At 33.4% G+C, this 20,112-nt stretch overlaps 1 protein-coding gene across 1 annotated transcript; it reads right to left on the minus strand.

The window, feature by feature from the left end:
* Positions 1 to 5,638: 5,638 nt before the first annotated feature.
* Lamp1 (lysosome-associated membrane glycoprotein 1) lies at positions 5,639 to 20,092 on the minus strand. Its single transcript, XM_033344200.2, has 5 exons — positions 19,858 to 20,092; positions 18,265 to 18,725; positions 13,006 to 13,228; positions 11,143 to 11,331; positions 5,639 to 6,056 (listed from the first exon to the last, which is right to left on the minus strand). Exons 1-5 carry the CDS (start codon positions 19,907 to 19,909, stop codon positions 5,917 to 5,919), a joined length of 1,065 nt encoding a protein of 354 aa, XP_033200091.2. The 5' UTR covers positions 19,910 to 20,092; the 3' UTR covers positions 5,639 to 5,916.
* Positions 20,093 to 20,112: the final 20 nt, after the last annotated feature.

Raw genomic sequence — 20,112 nt, forward strand, 5'->3', positions numbered from 1 at the left:
AGATATGTGAATCATAGTGAGGAGGTAAAGATCCCAGTCCTTTAGTCAGTAAGTCAGTCTGTATTTTGCTATTGAAGCGTAACTTCGCCTTATGAATAAAGTATACGAACGGGCTATTGTTCAATCGCCTTTTTTTTATATTATATATATTACCTTGTCATTTATTACGTGACAAATACTTTGTTCACAATGGCATATGCAAAACTACAGCTTGTTTTCAAAAATTTTACTTCAGTATAGATCTTTGTTATTATTTTTTATTAAATTTGTAATTATTTTTATAAGTAATTTGTGATTACTTTATGCGGGCGTTATTGTTACGTAAAATAAAAAGAAATTTAAGAAAAAAAGAAACTTTATCTTTCTTCTGGTTTACAATACTTACTTGGTTTACTTCCGAGCTCTAGGCGTGACTGTTCAAGACTGACTTGGATGATTTTAGGGGGAGTATTTAAATTCTTTTATTTGTGGGAGTGGGAAAAGGCTTCGATCATATATTTCGGAGAACGGATAGAGTGACCGGATGTTATGCCGATGGTCACTCATGCTAAGGCGCTTGGAATTTCGATATCTTATCGCTTTGTTTAGTCGGATTTCGTCTGTGACATTATCGTCGTCTCATAGTTATTCAAATTCAATACATTGATGATATTAACTTTACCACTATGAGAGATAGCAACAATGAGCCACATAAATAAATTAGAGTCGCTACAATCGACAGTACTCAGAACAATAGTCAACGCTCCATGGTATGTCAGAAACGAGGATATACGCAAGGACTTAGAAATACCAACGGTCAAAGAAGAAATCGGCAGGTACGCAAAAAAATACAAGGAAAGAACGGCAACAAATCCAAACCAGCTGGCTGCTGAAACGAGCAAAACTCTCATAGAAAGGAGACTAAAAAAACACCCTACTGACCTCACTAAAGAAATAAAACAGTCAAACTCGAAGATGGTATCCCGCTGGGCGTAGCCATCCACATGAAATTTAGCAATTAAGTTAGAAAAATATCGACATCACTCGATACTCATCATCGTGCGTCGAGGACAATTTCCCCCCTCCCCCCAAGGGGGGAATAACGATCATGCAGTTGCCGAGTTTTTTTCTGCAATTATTGGAGGTTTCTTTCACGAAAACTGTCGGTACCACTACAGTAAATTCTGTCTATCGTAAACGAATTTCAAGGGAATATAATTTATTATTTATAAAAATGCATTTCGATTTATCCTTGATGTCGCGTTTACTTAGGATGGTAATAAATGCGTGGAATAGTTCGAACCGTTCGCTCGTGTTGACGATTCTACAAAGAATACTGGAATATGTTTGTCAATTCGCTGTTGAGTGCCGAAGCGTGCATACGTACGTGTAGTGCTCCGTAAGTTCGTAAAACAACACGTGTCGCCCATCCGTCGAAAGTGAAAAGAAAGTAAAGAAAAAAATCCTACGCTCCCAACCTCTACCCGAATACTAGCCTCATAGCCTCACGACTAGTTATTCATTTGAATTAACTAGCTTGATGATGGCCCAGGAATCGCGACCAGGCTCTTGTAACATCAATTCACATCAGAGACCAGGCCACACACCACGGACAGGATGGCACCCAGATGTCTGCATATCCTTGGCACGCACCCTCAATAGTCTTAAGTGTCCACCTGGAGCCTTGGCATTTTTATAGTTAAGGTCCTTCGGACCAAGCGAGTATTTCCTGTCTTAAATTTCCCTTTACGTTTATTGTCTACCACGTGTTAGCTTAGAAAGTTGGTTTTCTCCACATCTGGTATGTTCTGTTGGCAACTTTCTCGCGAGGGCGGCTAAAACCCTTCCTGGTCCACCAACCGTCCTATTATCCAATCGGAGACGGTGTCTACTGCCCTCACTTCCTTAACCAAAATTGTCATCAACAAATCCGATAGTCCCGTGTCCTTAGACACACTCACCCCTAGCTTTCCTCAGACACAGTATCGTCAGTAAAACTTCACTTATTCTGTATCCTTAAAATAGTCAACATATCTATATCTTATAGGGTCTCTACCCTTATAAGTCGCGTACTTAATGTATTGTTGTAACTAAGTCTTACATAACGTGGTTGGAGTGAATTGTGATTTATGCTAATTCAGTGCATGTTACATTGTGATTGGTGAATTCACAATAAAGGTTGATTAAAACAAAGTTAATTGTTGTGTTACGACTCAACTATATTTTATTTCCACCAACCAACCCTAAAAATTACGTGACATTTTGGCGATCCTGCCAGGATCCATTCGCTTCAGTGTAAACGAAATCACGATTTCGGCGTACGCGCATCATTGAAGATTGAAGGATCAGCGGACCACTGCGAATCTTTGCTACTACAAAGCCCTGCAGCATTTTTCAACGTTCCACTGCGGTGAAACTAGACGAGAGGACTACGGTCAGCGCAGAGCAAGCCTACGAATAAGATTCGGAATCTAGAACCAACCAGAGAGCAAACATCTCAGAGACTCCTCAACGGCAATAGCTACTACGGTAAGCTGGAAATCTGGATTCATTTTTACATTACCGTGTGAGAAAATCAGTAAGCTCGATTAGAATCATGTCCACATCATGAAAAGACAAAATCGGAACTATTGATATCGCTTCTATAACCAGAGCTATGGATAAGTTGACTCGTGCCATACTCGAGCAAATCGAACTTCTTGCGCGACGTATAGAAGAAACGCAACGAGTAGCCGATAGTGAAAACAAAAAACGTGCAGCAGAGATAGAACTATTAGGAAAACATATCTCTAAAATAAATTTAGGACATGACGCTACTACTGAATTAGGCTCCTTTATTACTACGGACGAATCTAATGCCAGCAATGTTCAGAGAAAACGACCACCTGTAAAACCTAACGAAACGGACGATATGGACAGTGAAGAAGGAGCAGCAAGTTGTGACAACCCCACGTACAATGCAAAAACCTGCCTAGATTTTATCCCTATACTCAATGGACAAGACGATATAGGAGTAGAAGGGTTTATTAAACGGGTAAGAGAAGCTCGAGCCGAATGTCGAGAAAAACGCATATTATTACGACTAATTCTAACGCAAAGAATCATTGGAGAAGCGGAACGCAGTATCCGCCACACCGAAATCGAGAATTACGAGGACCTGTTTGAAAGCCTCAGAAAATTTGTATCCGTGAATATTACATCTAATGGAGCTCGTGATAAGTTGCAACGCACGCGACAAAACGTTAACCAATCGGTACACAGTTATGTGAAGAGGTTTCGACACAACCTCAACGAACTGATATACGCGCTTCAACACGAAATTCGCGATCCAGTACGTCGAGCAGTCGCCATAGATCTTGAAACTGAACGAGCGACCAAAGTTTTTGTCCTAAATTTAAAACCCAAAATAGAAATACGCACATCGACTACAAGACCAAAGAATCTCCAAGAAGCACAAGATGCAGCTTTCGAGGCGGAGTTAGTCATAAGGGAAATCGAACGCAACAAAAAAATAAGAAGAATAATGAACCAACCAATTGAGAGAGCCAAAAACCGATTCCAAGGAACACCTAAACCAATGCCAAGAAACTTCCAACAAGCTGAACGAACGCCACTTACCCAAAGAACTCAACTGAAATGTTTCAAATGCAACCAAATCGGACATGTCTCCAGTCAATGTAGAAATTTTCAAACACCCAGCCAACATCCGCGACAACGAAGTAACTATCAACGAAACCGGAAGAAAATATTCATAAAGCATCTACGGACGCTAGACCCCAGGATTGTGAAACATCGCTTCGTCTGGAAAACAAGAACATCCATACCTACGGGAAGGACTAACTTGGACTACGGTCATCCTCGGCGACGAATTCTTAATCCACGAAACCAGAAGGCCTTTGGAATTGGAAGCATCTACGGAAGCTAACAAATCAAGGTAAACGCTGGATTCATTTTACATATAGAGGCAGACTATCTAGCTTTGAACAAGACTCAGACAAAGAGTTAGCGACATTTAAAACGATGTGGAAAGGTAAAGCATGCACTGGTAGGGACGAACAAAGTATTAAAATGACAAACCAACTACGGGAGCAAATCGCGCGACTGCGAAGAAGCATGGACCTTTTCCAACAAGCAAAAGAAGAGGGTCAACGCCTCGATAAAAAATCGAATTGCTACGAAAAACAATTGACGAAATCGAGTTAAGAAAACTGTTAAAGGAGACTATTAAAGAAGCTACTAGTCGGAGTTATCAGGGTAGTTTAGTTTCTAATAATTTGAACAAAAGCTTGGAGAAAACAGACGTTACTGTAGGAAATGAAGAAATGGTTTTGAAAGAATTTTCAAAAGAATTGCAGTCTAATGTAGAAAATTCTTATGAAAAGAAAGTATCAATTGACACCGCTTCACAGGATTATATTTTGGCTGCGGGTTGAATTTCCGCGTCTTTTGTGCCGAAAGTCTTATGATGCTGTTAGTGTCTTTGGTTGTCTTTTGTGTTATTATTTTTCATTTAATACTTTTTTTTGTTGAGTTTATGGCGGGTTCCGCCTTCTTACTTTCGGTTTCATTATCGTTGTCTCCTAGTACGAGCTAAGTTGCTCAGCATGTGCTATTGGGCTTAAAAATTACTATGCTCTTTATCGCCTAAGCTACTTTGCATTCATTCGTATAAGATTTATCAAATTTTAGAAATACTTTGGTCAATTTTTAAATGTTAACGGCTACCAGAAAACAAATCACAATCATTTTATTCTTTACTTACATGTTATTTTTGTTTATAAAAACAGTGCTCCAAATTTCTACCATCTGTTGTCAAACACCTAGTATGTTTCCGCTGATAAACAATAAACTAATTTTTTAAAGCGTTCAATTCGTAACGTAAAGCATGGAAAATAAAGCATTCTGACAGTAACAACGATAATGGTACCATTAACCCTTTGGCACTCGAGAGGCGACTTTCAGTCGCCACAGCATTCCGTGCTGCAACTCCAGTGGCGAGCGAGAAGCGATAGTCCCTGTTTATGTTAGATTTCGATATCTCCAATTGATGAGAGTGCAATATTGATTCGTAAATTGGTTCCTTAGCTCTTTGTGTTCTTTGGTAAGAAGTGTAAAGTGTTAGACTTTAAAATGGAGGTAAAATCCCATATCCCTTCGAGACTATGGTTCAACTATGGTATTGAAACAACGTCTCCAACGTTAGTTCGAATTCGACGAGCATGGCAAAAGTATTATAGTTTAGAAACCCTAAAAAAGTGGTTTTCGGAAGTGAAATTAGCTCAAATGAAGATGAACTTGATTTTGAACTGTTGAAAAATGAGATTAATTATATCAAGAATGCATCTTGGTGAATGCTTTATAAGTTATCATACAAAAAAGTACAGAAATTAATATTACAAAATCATATTTTCAAAGATGTAAATATAGATAAATTATTAGAACATGTTTTTGTAAGTTAATTTGCATATGAAATCATTTTACACTAGCTGTAAGACACGCGTCACGTATACGCTAAATCATCCGGAGTAGCTGCCACGCTCGGCCGAAAAAGTCCTCGAGTGCAAAGGGTTAATAAAAATAATGATAATAGTAATCAACGTTACATAACAATATTAATAATACCGATAATAACAATAGCGATAATAATAAATTGTACACATTATATATGGTATCACTTTATTATTTGAATATGTAAATAAATTTTATAACTGAAAAACATCGTATACACGATTTGCAATAATCATAAATTTTACATAACTTTATTTTTCTGTTAATAGTACTTCTTAAATATCTTTGAATTGTAATGTTTAACGTATAATTTTTGAGAAATACTTCTCGCCAAATTTTGCAGTTAACATTACGATACATAATATAAACTAAATAAGGAAATTTCCATTGAATTACACGAAAGAAGTTAAAGATAAAAACATTTTAACGTTACATACTAAGATAACCATGAGCTTGATTTCGACGACGACCAATCAAGTATGCGATCAACACAATAATCACTAATCCTGCCAGTGCACAGCCTACTACTATTGGTACAACATCCGGTGTATCAAAAGCGCAATCTTTAGCTGAAAATTAATAACAAATATAATTAATAAATATTAGTAACGCTAATGATATTTTAAAGAATAATCATTGCATATTTTTTATATTTCTAGCATTTTTCATATTTCATATTATATAAAATATATTATATAATATAATATTCCAAATTATCATTTATTATATGCCTTTATTCGTTTGTGGAATCTTGACGTACAGAATGAGACACGGAAAGCGTGAGAATTAACGCAATTTAGAATGGAAACTTGTTTCACGTAATATAAATTTTTGCACCCGAAGACAAAGGATATAATGCATAATCACTAATGTTAATAAAATTGTACTTTTTCAACTCATAACTTCATTTGTAATATAATTTTCAATTAAGTAATATACATTTGAACAAATTTAATAATTATAGTTGAAAAAATATTATTAATTTTCGCTGATTTTGACACGTTTTTACAATTAGTAAGTGAATTTTTATTTTCAAAATCGTTCAAAATATTTTAAGCTTTCTATAACAAACTTTTTAAGAGCAAGAAGCTATTTTTACTGATTTTTCATGTTTTTGATCAATATGGAATATATAAAAATTCGAAAAATATATCCAAAGACTTCCTCTATAGCGTATCAATTTTTTTACATGGGATTCTTTTTCTCTCTACAGTAATGTTATTAACGTAAAGACGCAATGGTAAAACATACCTAGTTATGGCAAAAATAAGACGCAAAAGATATAACTATTAAAAACATTGCCTAGAAACTAGAAACTTGAAAATCGAGAATTTATTTTTAATCTTTGGGTAATCAAAGACTATTATTCATTTTTTCTATAAAAATAAAAGAAAGAAAAAAAATGAAGAGAATTCTTATACACATACAGGCGTTTATGCCACGTGTTGATTTGCACGCGGAGGGTATTACAATACAAAGGAGGACTTAGATGAGGACTTGCAGGATTTAGATGAAGTTGTGACAGCGACCATACCCAAATCCACGCCATTCCACACTACCTGACAATGAACCTTGAGACTTTGACCTTACCTTTGCACATGGCCCAACACCAAATTTTTCCCATTACGTAGGGCACTCAGGATCCTCTCCTTGACCCCAACAAACTCAACATATAAAAACTGCGAGCATTCGACCACGAGACTAGTCTTGGGGTGATCTTGGCCGTGATTTGAACAACTATTTTAATACTTTGTAACTTCGCTACTTCATTGTTATATTGTATTTAACCACTTTGATGAATAAAAGCATATAAAAATATTAAAGGACAGTCAAGTTAAGCTATTGCTCAGCTCTTCCTTTTTTATCGCGAATTTTACGTGACAAAGTCGTGGCGTCGACTACGCCGCCATGACCCACCGTTTACTTTCATAATCACGAATATCGTGAATATTTTGTTTAAATGATATTTTCTATTCAAAATTGCATCTAAACTCGCGGAATGCATTTCTGTTCATAAGTGATGACTTGTGTATATACATTCTTGCTCTTTTATTATTGATATTTAAAAATTGATCGAAATGTCCCTAATAATGAGATAAATCTCCTTACACAAATGGATATACAGGTTGGTCCAGCCAAATATCTATCTATTGTTGTATGAAGTAACCTCTGATGATAAAGTTACATTGTTTCAACGAACACGTGTAGCGGTAAAAATATTTTTCTCTCAGTGTCATTTTTTTACGAGATTTCAAGATTATTGTTATTTTTCAAATGGAATCATATAGTTATATTTCGTAAAAAAACAAAAAAGTTCATCGATCTCATTAACCATACTGTCCTCCTAATCATTTAATTTTGACACATTATACGAACCATATATAAGACAATCTAATCGAATCAAGACGATTCTCAATGCAACGAAACTTATTCGGCAGTTTATTATCTTATATCTTATATTACATTATATCATAATATATATATGTCGGGTTTACATTAGAATCAGGGTTAGGGGCGTGAAACGAATCTTCGTTTGGGTTACACGTTGTCGTTATGTAATAGAGAAGACATTGACTAGTGCAAATACGATTATCATAGAACTGGAGAAGTAACCGTGGTAATTAGATACTCGAGAAACTAATGACAATGATCCTAGGTTCAACAACGAATCCGCGGTCAACGGGATGATAGATGAACGTACTCACAAAATCTAAGTCGGACGCGTAATATTCACTGGTCTTAAGGGGTTACTCTTTTCGTCGATGAGAATGAATTTCCATCCCGATGATGTCACAGAGGAAAACTATAATGGGGTGTGTCTAAGGACACGAAATTAGATTAGTGGATTAGATTAGTGGTTAGAAAAAGATACTAGCCGCCCTCGAGGGAAAGTTGCTAGTGGGAGACGTCGTTCGTTGAAAAATAGGTCTCCTCTATCTTCTCGTAGTTGGGACAAAGACTGTTTGTTTGAAGGACTTTAGTTAGCTAAATCTTAAGATTTATAACGGGCCCTCAGGCTAGCTGAACATGTACTGCGGGGACGCATCGACATCTGGCAATCATCTTACTCGAAGAATAGGGTCTGCGTGTGGCAAGCCACGGGACAGAAACCGTTGGAATGTTTACTGTCGCGTGCCGCCACAAATATTTCTTTTAAGGAGAGTTATAGAATTACTCCATACCTTTGTTAGACAAAGTGTTCATCCCGTGACCGCGGCTACGTTTGGCGACTGGCTGTCGCCTCGAGCCCAAGCTCAATATCACAAATCTCGAACAAATACAATCGGATCGAAGGATGACAATTGTTTAATTACGCCTATGATAGGATCTAGATTGCGGTGTTAAGGGATTTTCCCGAAGTTCCAAAGGGAAGGCGCCGGTGTCCTTTCATCTCCGACATATATATGTGCCCTGAATATAATCTCAATGATGAACGTCGAATCGACTTCTACGTAGTGGGAGCATCAACTGGTGGATCAAGCCATCCGGCTGAGTCGTTTCCATTTTACCCCGATTTTGGAGCCGAGTGTTCACTAATTAAAGAATCCGTAGTCTTGAAATTTTCTGGTAAAAGAACGATTGAGATAGTAGTAATGCGAGGAATAAGACACATTTGTACTAAACGTACATCTCAAATCTTGTCCGTTGCCGGTGTTAGTGGTTTTACATTAGAGATAAATACGTCATGTCCTCGCTGATAGTTATTTTAAAATATGATATCGCGATTGATCGTGAAATTTTAAGTCAAGGTTTTGACGTAATATTACACAAAATAGCCTCGTTATGTGGAAGACAAATAATTAATGCCTGTAATAAAACCGCTGAAAACGAGATCGATGTTAATGAAGTTGACACTGATGTACGTGATAGTGATAAAAATCGATTAATCTTTCTTTTCGAAAATTCAAAGATCCATTCGTTACGGGTTTCCTACATACTCGCGTAAATGCAGGCCAGTTAGAAATACAATTAATTGATCCTAACATCGCCATACAAAGAAGTCCTTATAGATTTCGCGAGGATGAGCGCAGAATAGTACGTGAGAGAATAAGCGAATCAATTAGAGCCAATTATCATGAGGCCTAGTAATTCACCGTTCGCGAGCCCCATGTTACTCGTGAAGACGAACGATGGTTCAAATACATGATTTGTAGATTTTCGAGAACTAAATAAAAATACGGTCGCGGATCGATATCCTTTACCCCTTGTTCCGGATCAAATCGCGAGATTGCAAAAGCGAAATATTTTGTTAGTCTGGACATGGCCAGCGGGTTTCGCCAAATCCCTATTCATCCCAATTCTAGGAAATACGCAGGATTGGTTACCCTCGATGGTCAATTTGGGACAAAGGCTGCCTGTCCGTTTGAACAATCTTAATTACCAAAAACCCCAGGTTTTATAGCGGGTCCTCAGGCTAACTGCACTTGTGCCGTGTAGGTGCCTCAACATCTGGTATTCATTGTCCGAAGGAACCGTTAGAATGTTTTACTGTCAGGTACCTCTATGGGTATTTCTTTTAATGAGGGTCATACTATCGCTCCATACCTTTGTTAGATGAAGCGCCCGTCCCGTTGACCAATGTTCACTACGTTTGGCGGCTGACGGTCGCCTTAAGCCCAAGTTTATTATCACAAATCGCAAACAAGTACCATTGGGCAGAATGACGGCAAATTGTTTAATTACATATATATATGTCGGAGATGGAAGGACAACGGGATTTTCCGTCGGGAATGCTGGGAAAACCCCCCATTACCATAGTCAAGATTTTTATGTTTAAGCAATAAAAATAAAGAAAATAACTTTAATGTTCCAACCTGGCTTTACGACGATGGGTTCAGATTTAAGGTGACATAATGGGTCACTAGACGTAGCCACGGTCACGGGAGGGACGCGTACCTGACAGAGGTACGGAATGATTTTATGACTCTCCTTAAATACAAGGATTGAACCGAGAAGTGGGGACAATAGTATATAAGGGCAGTTTCATTTGGATTGAGGGAGTTTTTGTTAGTTAGTCGTTGGACGAATTGCCGAGTGAGTTACGCTGATACTGGTCATCCCGTGGGCCGTGGATTCGTCAACTAACCTGGAGTCATCGTCACTGCCTACCTGCCGTGATCAACTATCAAGATTGTAAGTACCCCTTTTGTTGGAATAAAATACATCTGTGCTGTACCACCGCCATGGCTAATTCCCGTGAAGACACATCCGACGCCCCAACCTTATTCCTACTGTGAATCCGACATATATTTTGTGATTTTGATATTCTTTTATGAATTTCTATAAGTATGTATATAAATGTACAATCTATAATATGTATGATAAAATGTAAAATCGTTTACGGTACAGAATGTTAAAATCTTTTTGGCCGTGAATAATGCAAAGTAAGCTACGAACATGTGTTGTTGCATTGAAACGCGTTCCTTGAATTAATTTCTATTCTATGTTTCATTTTTAAATGTCTATTATTAGTAATCAGTATTACTTTAGTATTAGTAATCAAAGCCTTAATTTTTTTATTTTTCGTTTTTATCTTATTTTGACTGATAAAAGTACTCTTTAAACCTTTTCACTATTTACTATATACTATACAAATAAATTAATTTCTGCATCATATGCAATTAATTATTTTAAATATTTTATACTTATACTTACCTAAACCAAAAACGGTAGAATTATCTACTTTAAATGCTTGAAATTGGAAATCTGATATAGTTAAATATCCAGATGTTTCATTACTGTTATTCTGTCTTAAGTTAAGCATCTGTTGTTTCAAGCATCTGTAAGAATTTGATACTTTCACCACAAAATTAGGCGCTTTATGCGCCAGAACCACTGTTGTATCTGTTAAGAAGGATACACTTATATTTATAATACGACAAAATACATAGGATACTTAAAGATATAAAAGAATTATATGTATGTACTATGATATAGAAGGATTAACAAATGTGTTAACATATGACTCATGTATTCCACGTTTTAAAAAATGTTAACAAATTCATTGTTTTTGATAAAACTCTAATATTTGACTTTACATTTTACTTTTGAATTACAGAAGGAAACAGAGAATTCGAATTTTAGAAAATTGTTTTTTGTATTGGTACCATATAATATTCTGAGACTTTTGCAAGTATGCAAGTATGTATGTGAAATACATCGATTCTTCATACAAATTTTCTCCGTTTTGAGATATAAATATTTGTTTTTCAAATATATACTAGCAATAAAAATGGCATTTGATATGACACTAATATCTTGTTCTTGATATTGCAAGCAGATTCTTGTTTAACGAACTAAGAAAGCATACTTCATTCATGCTGCTTCATTCATTGTAATACTTACAAGTGAAAAATTTTAACAAATCAGATATTATCAGTTTACAATTCGTTTCATTAATTCAAACACTTGTCTATGACATCGAGAGAAAGAGCAAACGAACGAGAGAGAGAGAGAGAGAGAGAGAGAGAGAACACTCAATACTTTCTCAATTGCTAACAAATTAATTATTGAAACTAAACTACTGCATTATTTAAAATTACATCAAAACCTAAATATTATTCAGGTTTCGACAGCAAGTGTTCAGTGATCACTGTTTTATGAGATTTCGTCAATACTTTCGTCAATAATTTACTCACTTCCTATCGTATCATATACAAATTGCTGTTATGCTTATGAAGATATTGTGTCCCGGACTATGCAGAGCAAGTTAATTCGCATTCAATCAATATTTTTTCCAATCACGGATCGTAAATGAATTGATCTCTTAAAACGTTATGTATTTTAGTTTCTAGACTGACTTTATTCTCAGTGTGTTTACATTTTGTAGCTAGAAAGAACGTAAATAGAAATATCGATTGAAGCACCTATCTTCATGACTTCCAATTCCTCGAATGTTACTTATTGCATGAAAAAATGTTAAAAAAAAATTAAAAGGTATTGTAGAGGATACAACTTGACATCATGAATATCAACTACATTTCTTCAAGAAGAACTATATTTCTTAATGTACTGATCGATCCACTTCTTTATTCTACACAAAAAGTATGTAGTAAGAATGTATGCAGTGAACGAAAATCGTTAATTCCTGAGATATTTATTACTCCTGTTGTTTTGTTCCACAAACTTCTAAGTAAAGATATGCATGAAACTATATTCTATACTTCAATTGGTATTACAATCTCTTTCATTTCGTAGAAAGAAATATATGTAGTTTTTTTCATATTGAAATATGTTATTTCATTAAAATCAAGTGTATCTCACAAACCAGCAGTTTTTTTTGACACAAGCATGTTAGTACTTTTTATAAAGAACAACGAATTGAATCGATTCTTGCAATAAAAAACATGATTCTATCAAAGGAAACAGGTTTGAAATTGAATTATTATCCAAATTATTTCAGATTTCAGTTATGGCTTCATTTTGTAATTAAATATACTTTACTAACGCTCTCTCATGAATGACTAGAAATGCTTTAAGACATATTAAAATTACATATTAATAATTAAGATCTCTTACTTAGTGTGGTATTTGGAAAATTTATTGGTGGAAGAACGAGCTCCAAATGATGAAGAGAGTAGTCATTCTCAGTTACATTTCTTATAAAATGCAGTGTCATACTAGCATTAGTTACATTTTTAGAAGACCATTCTAATGTCAAATTTTGTTCCAACTTGCCACAATATCCACTTGCTTTCGTAGTTGCATTGTCTACTGGTATATCAAATACCTTAAAGGATTTCTGAAAAAATACATTTTCATACATTAATATAAAAAAATACATCATCGTTTCAATATTAATATAGTACTAACTGATAATTATAAAGATATTAATAATTATTTTTATATGAATTATTAAATTAAATATAAATAGTTGTGTGAAATCTAAAGGAACTCTTATAATAGGTTGTTGAATTTGTCTTAATATCAGCTACAATAGTATGAAATTGAAAATATAGTATGTGTCATTTAAAAAAGTCAAGGTGATTTTGACTTTTTATCCCTTTTGGGAAATTTCTTATCTTTGTACTAATTTTCACCCTATTGGAAGCTGATTGACTTGTATTCGAAACATTTTTTTATCACATTATTGGAAGTGCCTGAAAAATCGTAGCAACAGTTACGCCATAAACCTTTTATAAGGAGCTGAACTTTGAAGGTTATAGCATTACTTCGCATCACGTTAATCAAAGTCAATTAAATATCCAATGAGATAGGACTAGAATTCTTTTTCCTATTATTCGTTAACCAGATTAACCCTATAGAATCCGCGAGACAGTACAAATTCTATTCGGCATCTCATTAGGCTGCTCTTACAATTAGTCCTCTTATTATCAGTACGTCAAAACCGAACACTATATCACTATATGAAGATATACTAGTATTGATAATATACTACAAGCCACAACACTTTGAATTTACAATACATGAAGTAGTGTCTCCGAATGAATTGCGTCTAACTATTCCAAAATCTAACATTCAAAACCAACAAATTGACATAAAAAGAATTTAGTTTCAAAAATTTGTTGCTCGTGCAATTTCACAAAACATTTTCATCAATTTTAAATTTACCTCAGTGAATAAATCTATTTCAGTTCAACTGTTTAACAATGTGTAGTAAGACGTTCACTGCGAAATTTTACTTAATTTTCATAGTTGGTGTTGCGAGACATTTCTTGAAACGACGAGAGTGTGAGGTTTACCCCACACCACGAAACTCGTTACATATGAAATGAGATGATATAAACAGATATCATTACCTTTTTTTACAAAAGTGTTGCATCTTTGCATTCTCACTTAGGATTAATTTTCATTGAATATAATATTTCATTAATTTAGATCATTAAATAATACCTGTTACGATAAAAACAATTACCAGATGATGGATATCTTTAATTGCACAATAAACGTTCAATAAAATACTCGTTTAGCTCACATCATGTACGATGTTTGTTGCCACAATAACCAAGATTGTTTGGTTTCCAGAGTCTAACATAAATGTTCTAAATAAGAAGTAGAATTCAAACGATATTAAAGATGATTAAAACGCTTTTTCTACAATAATATGGAACATTCACCTTTTCAAATAGCTATGATATAATTTTTTTAGCCAATATTGTCAATATCAAAAAAAATTTAACAATAGTACATTAATAACTTACTTAGGAAATTTTTCATTTACTGTATAAAAAGGTATATCAATATGTATTAACATTAGTGTATCTTTTTCTGTCAATTAAGAGATCTCCGAAAATATGATCTTAAAGAAAATCAATTCTTCATAACAATATTTTGTCCCTTCAAGAAAAATACTTCATGTTTTAACAATTTGCAATGGAAATATTAGTACTGTTGAGTTTGGGTGAAAAACTAGTGTATCGCATCGCGGTAAACACGTTAAAATAGAAACCACGAATTTTCACTGATTATGATTACCTTCCAACCTGCGAATTCGCGGACAAACAATTTTTATGTGGAAAGAAGACCCATAAATGGACAATGGACATTTTTAAGATAAATGTTGACTTCAAGAGGGGCAGACCCGATGACCTTGACCTTTACTTTGATGTGTTATCAATGACACCTCCTTTATTAACGCTCAAGAGCTTTTAGCTATCGCTCGTTATTGTTTATAAAGTTATTAATTATTAAATATACGACACAAGAGATCCATTTTGCAATAAAATTGATATATGTATGGCGTAACATTTGGTTATTATTGAAGGAAAACTTTGTTTAAAACTTTAACACTTAAAATAAAAAAACGTAACCTAACTTAATCTGTCCTTGGGACAAGTCTATTTGAATTTAATTCAATGATTAGTTAGATTAGGATAGGTTAGATTATTTTGAAGTGAGGGCACAATGTTGAAGTTCTAAATAAATTTTTCATTCAATGATAACCAGATATGAGTTTATTGGCAAAAGCTTGCAATTACTATTTGAATAATATAGTATACTATTGGTGAAAGAGATATACTAACGCCGTAAATTGAAATATTAAATGATGACAATTAAACTAATTGCAACTATAAAAATAGTTTGAATATTAGGTTGCCAATGTCATTTATAAATTAATCTGCAAAAGTTATTTGTAATATATATTTGCATTATTTGCAATATGTATAAAAGGTAGCAAATTGTATATTTTAAAAACCCCCCTTCCAAATGGTATGTTATAAACAATTTTCTTAAATATACTACAGCACAAAGAATTCCTAATTTTACTCACGAGTTGCTGCCTAGTTTGATTTTCGAAATACATATGTATGTTTTAACATTTGATTAATTTTTGTAGGTATAATCTCGCTATATTTCTTCCACCAGTAGTATAGTATGTACCAAATTATAGCGAAATCTTAAATTAAAATATCAAGAAGCAGCATCGACTGTCATCTTTGGTTCCAGGGCCACTGAGAATCATACATTATATTCTATTTTAAGGATTTATGCAATAATAATGATAATGATTTATGACTGACGATGTTCCATTTACAATTAAAAAGACAAAAAGTATTTCTTATTACTTCAATAAATTGAATAACGAGTAAAAGATATTATAGTACAAATATAAATTTAGTAATTATATATTTTGAGTGACTTTGATATATATTATAAAGGTCAACATTTTGAATAATTTCATTTATACATATAACTGCCGCTCGACTTTAGTTTCCGAAATATAGTTGAATTTGTACATATACAAGGTGTGTCCTCTAAGATTAATCACTAAAAATGTATGAGGTAATTACATATATGATCCATTTCAAATTTACAATAAGAACTCCAAATCGAATCTCGAGTATCGAAAAAGCTAGTCCGAGCCCGGCCGATTTTTACCGATCTAACTCGAATGTGTCGAGTTAACCGTGGCGATCGAGCTACCCGAATGATTAAGCTACTCGAATATTCGTATGCCTTGGGTTCCAGCCCGAGCTCGCCCGAATTTCACCAATCTTACCAACCCGTAATTTCGGATACTTGCACATCTTTATTAATCACCATTTTTTTAAACATTTCCAATAATCTGCCAAAGAAATGTTCTAAACAAAAGTTAATGAGTTTCCGGTCCGCCGTATATTTGGATATTAAAAATATCCAAACAAATTTCTTCAATGAAAAGCCAGTCATCTTGATTTTTTTAAATGACATCATATATGTATTCTAAACTTTACAAAGTTATAGCAGATGAATTCAACGACTTACTATAATATGATCTTGAATTCAGAAATTCAAGCTGTAGTGTATGATACAAAATGGTATTATCGTTATCGTTGGATTTATTTAATAATCTTAATCTTATTTTGAATGTATAATTTGATCGAAATAATACAATTTTCCATATTAATATTTCTATTGATTGAACCTAAATTTCTGAATTCTAAATCATCGTAAGGTCATAACATAGTAGTTCGTTCAATTTGTCTTGATAACTTCAACTCTGTGAAGTCCAAAATATATGGCGCCATTTCACAATAATCCTGACATTTCATAAAGTAAATTTTTGAAAACTTTTATGTTTATATATATATATGTTTATAATATTTATAATAAAAAAAATATATATCAAGTGTTGGTTATATAATAAATAAAAGGAGATAAGTACAATTTATATGGAATTTTGTAGTACTCTAGTATTAGTACTAATTAGAAAAATTGCAACTATGATATTAGAAAATGCAATTACCAGGTTATTAAAGTCCTATTACCGATGAAACAAAAATTCTGCTATACATATATCCAGCACAATGTTGTTTGCGAAGTCAATATAAAATCGATGAGCTTTGCTCTGTTTCTCTTTTCTACATTATTCCTATAAAATTGTGTATAAATTATAATTACTTCTTTTCTTCTACTATCTAACCCAAACTAGTTGCCAACCCAATAATATGAAAAATATTTTGGTGTATATCTTGGAGACTAAAGTCGAGCAATAGTTATATGAGTAAGTGAAATTACTCAGAATAATGATCTTACTAACATATGTCAGAATTAATGAAACCATTAAGGTGTGGCCTTGTTTATATAATTAACATAAATATTAAATTATACTTAATTAACATAATTAACAATATAAACCATATTGACTTTGCATCTTTGTACAGCCCTGATTCACTTATCTCTATATCTAAACATGTTCATTTCATACCAAAATGATTTTATGATCTCGCTATACTGTGGTGAAAATTATATATATATAAATATATATGTCGGAGATGAGAGGACACCGGAGACCTTCCCTCTGGAACTTCAGAGAATCCGTAGAATTGTAATTAAGCGATTTGCTATCATTGTACTTGTTTGCGATTTGTGTCTAACAAAGGTATGGAGTAACTCTATAGCTCTCTTTAAAAAGGAAATAGTCGTAACACTCGACAGTAAACATTCCAACGGAGATCCATTCTTTTTGCGATCTCGTCGACGAGGAGTAACGCCTTACGGTTTGTGAGTGGTACACGCTTGAGTTAGTGTATCGCGCAAGTAGATCTATCATCCCGTTAGCCGCGGATTCGTTATTGAACCTAAGACCAATATCACTAGTATCGCGAGTGTCCAACCACCACAGTTGATTATCAAGCCTGTACTATCCATACTTGTGTTAGCAAACCGTACCTTTGTTATACCGCGACGATGGCCAGTTCCAATGAAGATTTATCAAACGCCCACAACCTTATTCCTGACCGTTCCCCGACATATATTATATACATATTCTAATTTATCATATACCATAATAATGTCTAAATAATATAATATATTCTACATCTAAATAATACAAACCATTTTGTTGTCATTAATATAAGAGATATTAAACTCCATAGACATCTGTACTACAATACAGGCTTTATCTGTTCCATTACCAACTACCCACTTCCCAGCAGTATGAACAGACAATGTAGAATTTACTGTAGCTTGTATAACTGCTGGATTAATTGTTGTATGTAAAATCTGTTTCGTAGTTGTTTCATTTGTATAACTTAAAGTAGCTGATGTATCTAATGACATAGCAGATGACTGGTGATCATTGGGAATAACTATACGAGTTTGGATAGGACTTTGAGTAGTTAAAACCTCTTCTGGCTTTAATTTATTTTTGTTTGTGCCTAAAGGAGCTGACACAGGTACCAGGGAAAGTATCTTATTTGATGGAATATTTGTTTCAAAATGTTGCTCATTTTGTAAAGATGTTCCATTAGTGAGAATACCTTCATTTTTAGATAAAATATTTTCTTGACCTTCACCTGTTGTAAAATTGAAATATAATCAAATTAATCGAACACATTTACATTGACTTCTAAGTTAATATAATAAATTGGATATACATAATTTCATCATGCTAATATTCAGAACATTGTATAATTTGTGTACATGCACAGTGCATACATGTTTTTAATATATGTTCAAAACTTTGATCTCTAACTAAAATGTTGCTTATTTATGAGGTTGAGCTCTATATGAAGTCTTGAAAGTTGTTTCACATAAATACATTTCCAATATCCTAATTTTTCTAGACTTCCTTTAATATTTTATGTCAATGATACTGTTTGGGTTAGAGCATTTAAAATGCTTGTAAAATATCAACTATACAACAAGCTTTCAAAACTTATTAAAATAACCAAGACCTTTGAGATTTTCAAAACTTCCAAGACTTCCAAAATTTTCAGGAGATTTATGGTACCGAATTCTATACAAAGTGACTCATATTTTTATCCACATATACATATTTGATATAATTTGAAGTGATTGACAACTCATCAATATAGATCCTTAATCCTGTGAACATCGTCTAGTGTTTGATATACATATAATAATAAAAGAGTTAAGAACCATAAATAATAAAAACTTGTGTAAATATGGATTGCAAAAATCTTTGCTTGTGTCAATATTTTAGTTAGATCAATGAAATAATATAATTTTATTTCTAAACTATAACATACAAAATTTATTGCAGGAAATATAAAAATAAAACAAACTATATTTCGAAATATTAATTTAAGTAATATTTTTATCTGAAGTTTTACATAGAAAATAATTTATAATAGTAGTAATTCTTATTAATTAATTTGATAATTTTAAATATCTTATTATTATAGCTTTGATTTCTAAAATTTTACCATAGGTCACAATATTTTATCACAAGACAGTATGTCGTATTTAATATCCTAAATACGTTAATGAGAAATAATGTATAGTAAAGATAATAAAATTAAAATTAAACCATAAATCTACAGCTGATGTAATTTTGTAAGAAGAGACCTTATAAGTTTTATGTGTTTTAGGGGAAAGTAGAAATAAGAAATATAATTTCACGATACATAAAAAATGTTCATAATCCTCTGCAGAAAAAATAAAAGTGTATTTGAAAATTCATACCCAGAACGTGGAGTGCAGTAAAGCAAAGGAGTAGTAAAAACTTTGACATCATTAGAAATTCCAAATTTGCTAGAAATAAGCAAAATCCACTAAAAATTTGAATGTTTATAACTATTACGAATATTAGACACCAATATCAGTTAACGCAAAGTATGTGAAAATACACCGCGTATGACGACACAACGTAAATGTCGATACAATTCTATACTGTGTAGTTCCTTGGAAATGTTATTCACAAACACATATTGGACAGAC

The sequence above is a fragment of the Bombus vancouverensis genome, chromosome 4 (genome assembly GCF_051014615.1).
Source record: "Bombus vancouverensis nearcticus chromosome 4, iyBomVanc1_principal, whole genome shotgun sequence".
NCBI classification, from domain to species: Eukaryota; Metazoa; Arthropoda; class Insecta; order Hymenoptera; family Apidae; genus Bombus; species Bombus vancouverensis.